This window comes from Octopus sinensis, linkage group LG23 (assembly GCF_006345805.1).
Source record: "Octopus sinensis linkage group LG23, ASM634580v1, whole genome shotgun sequence".
NCBI lineage: Eukaryota > Metazoa > Mollusca > Cephalopoda > Octopoda > Octopodidae > Octopus > Octopus sinensis.
Window position 1 is genome coordinate 265,802 of NC_043019.1, and position 1,199 is coordinate 267,000.

The 1,199-nt window shown below is 34.2% G+C and overlaps 1 protein-coding gene across 1 annotated transcript in view; it reads left to right on the forward strand.

The window, feature by feature from the left end:
- The first annotated feature begins 485 nt into the window (after positions 1–485).
- LOC115223634 (zinc finger and BTB domain-containing protein 14-like) overlaps positions 486–1,199 on the forward strand; it is a 1,054-nt gene continuing 340 nt past the window's right edge. Inside the window, exons 1-3 of the mRNA XM_029794305.1 lie at positions 486–561; positions 655–800; positions 937–1,110. Of these exons, the coding sequence (XP_029650165.1) occupies positions 486–561; positions 655–800; positions 937–1,110 (396 nt within the window). The remainder of the gene's footprint in view (positions 562–654; positions 801–936; positions 1,111–1,199) is intronic.

The window sequence follows — 1,199 nt, forward strand, 5'->3', positions numbered from 1 at the left end:
CACCTTTCCCGCCACGTCATTACCTTCTTTAAAAAAGGAAAGAAAGACTAAAGCTAAAAGACGTGTGTGTTTTTTCAGGGGTGGGAGTTAAGCCGTGAATAGCAGCCCCCAAATGCGGCCTATCCTTCACTTATACCATCTCACCTTTATCTACTTTAAAAAGAAAGAAAGAAACAAAAAAGAGGCGAATAAGATGTGTGTGTGTGCGTGTGTATGTGTGTGTGAGTGTCTTGAAAGTTTGTAGTACTACAAATAGGCTGCATCCCTTAATTATTTACCTATTCATACCTTAGTATATGAAAGGAAGGTGACCAGCTTCTCTCCCTCTCTTGTCTTCCACATCTCCATCGATTTACATTATACACACACTTATATTTCTTTAAATATTTCTAATTAGATATACAAGATTATACAAACCACACACACACATATAAACTACATCAATTTTTCCATTTATTAATCCCAACTTATACAATATAAGCACGATGTGCACATGTTCATTATGTTCCAAGACATTTACTTCGAAATCTTCATTAACAACTCACATGAGGAGTCATTACGGTAAGTCATTGCATTTATACATTTTATTTCAGTTGATGCGCAAAGTATTTTAATCGTGTTCAAATAATGATAATTATTACTTTCTTTTTACAGGCGTCAAGCCGTACCAGTGCGACATATGTAAGAAGAGATTCACTCGAAATACTTCATTAAACTACCACAAGCTTGTTCATGAAGAGAAATTTCGGTTTACCTGTAAACTTTGTGATAAACATTTCAGACACCGTGGTCATTTCAATGTATGTATATTCATATTATTATTATATTTTACTTTATACTTTATGAATGTATTTAATATTTCCAAATTCATTGATTTCTGTTTATGTATAACATATCAATACATTGAAACGAACAATTAATATCGTTACATTTCAGGACCATGTTTTGAAGCATTTTATAGATGAACCATTCGAATGTGGACGATGTCACAAGACGTTTCCGTCGCGTCAAAAATCAAGGGACCACGTTAAAGTATGTAATGCAACAGATGCTACTCCGAGTAAAACAATGCAGCAAAAAGTCCACGAAGCCCATTGGCAGTACTTTCTGGTACGTTTTCACCTAATTTACCTTGTAAATATTTAGCTGCAGATTTTGAGTCTTAGCTCAGACAAATCGAAGTTAAAATGCTGAAAAAC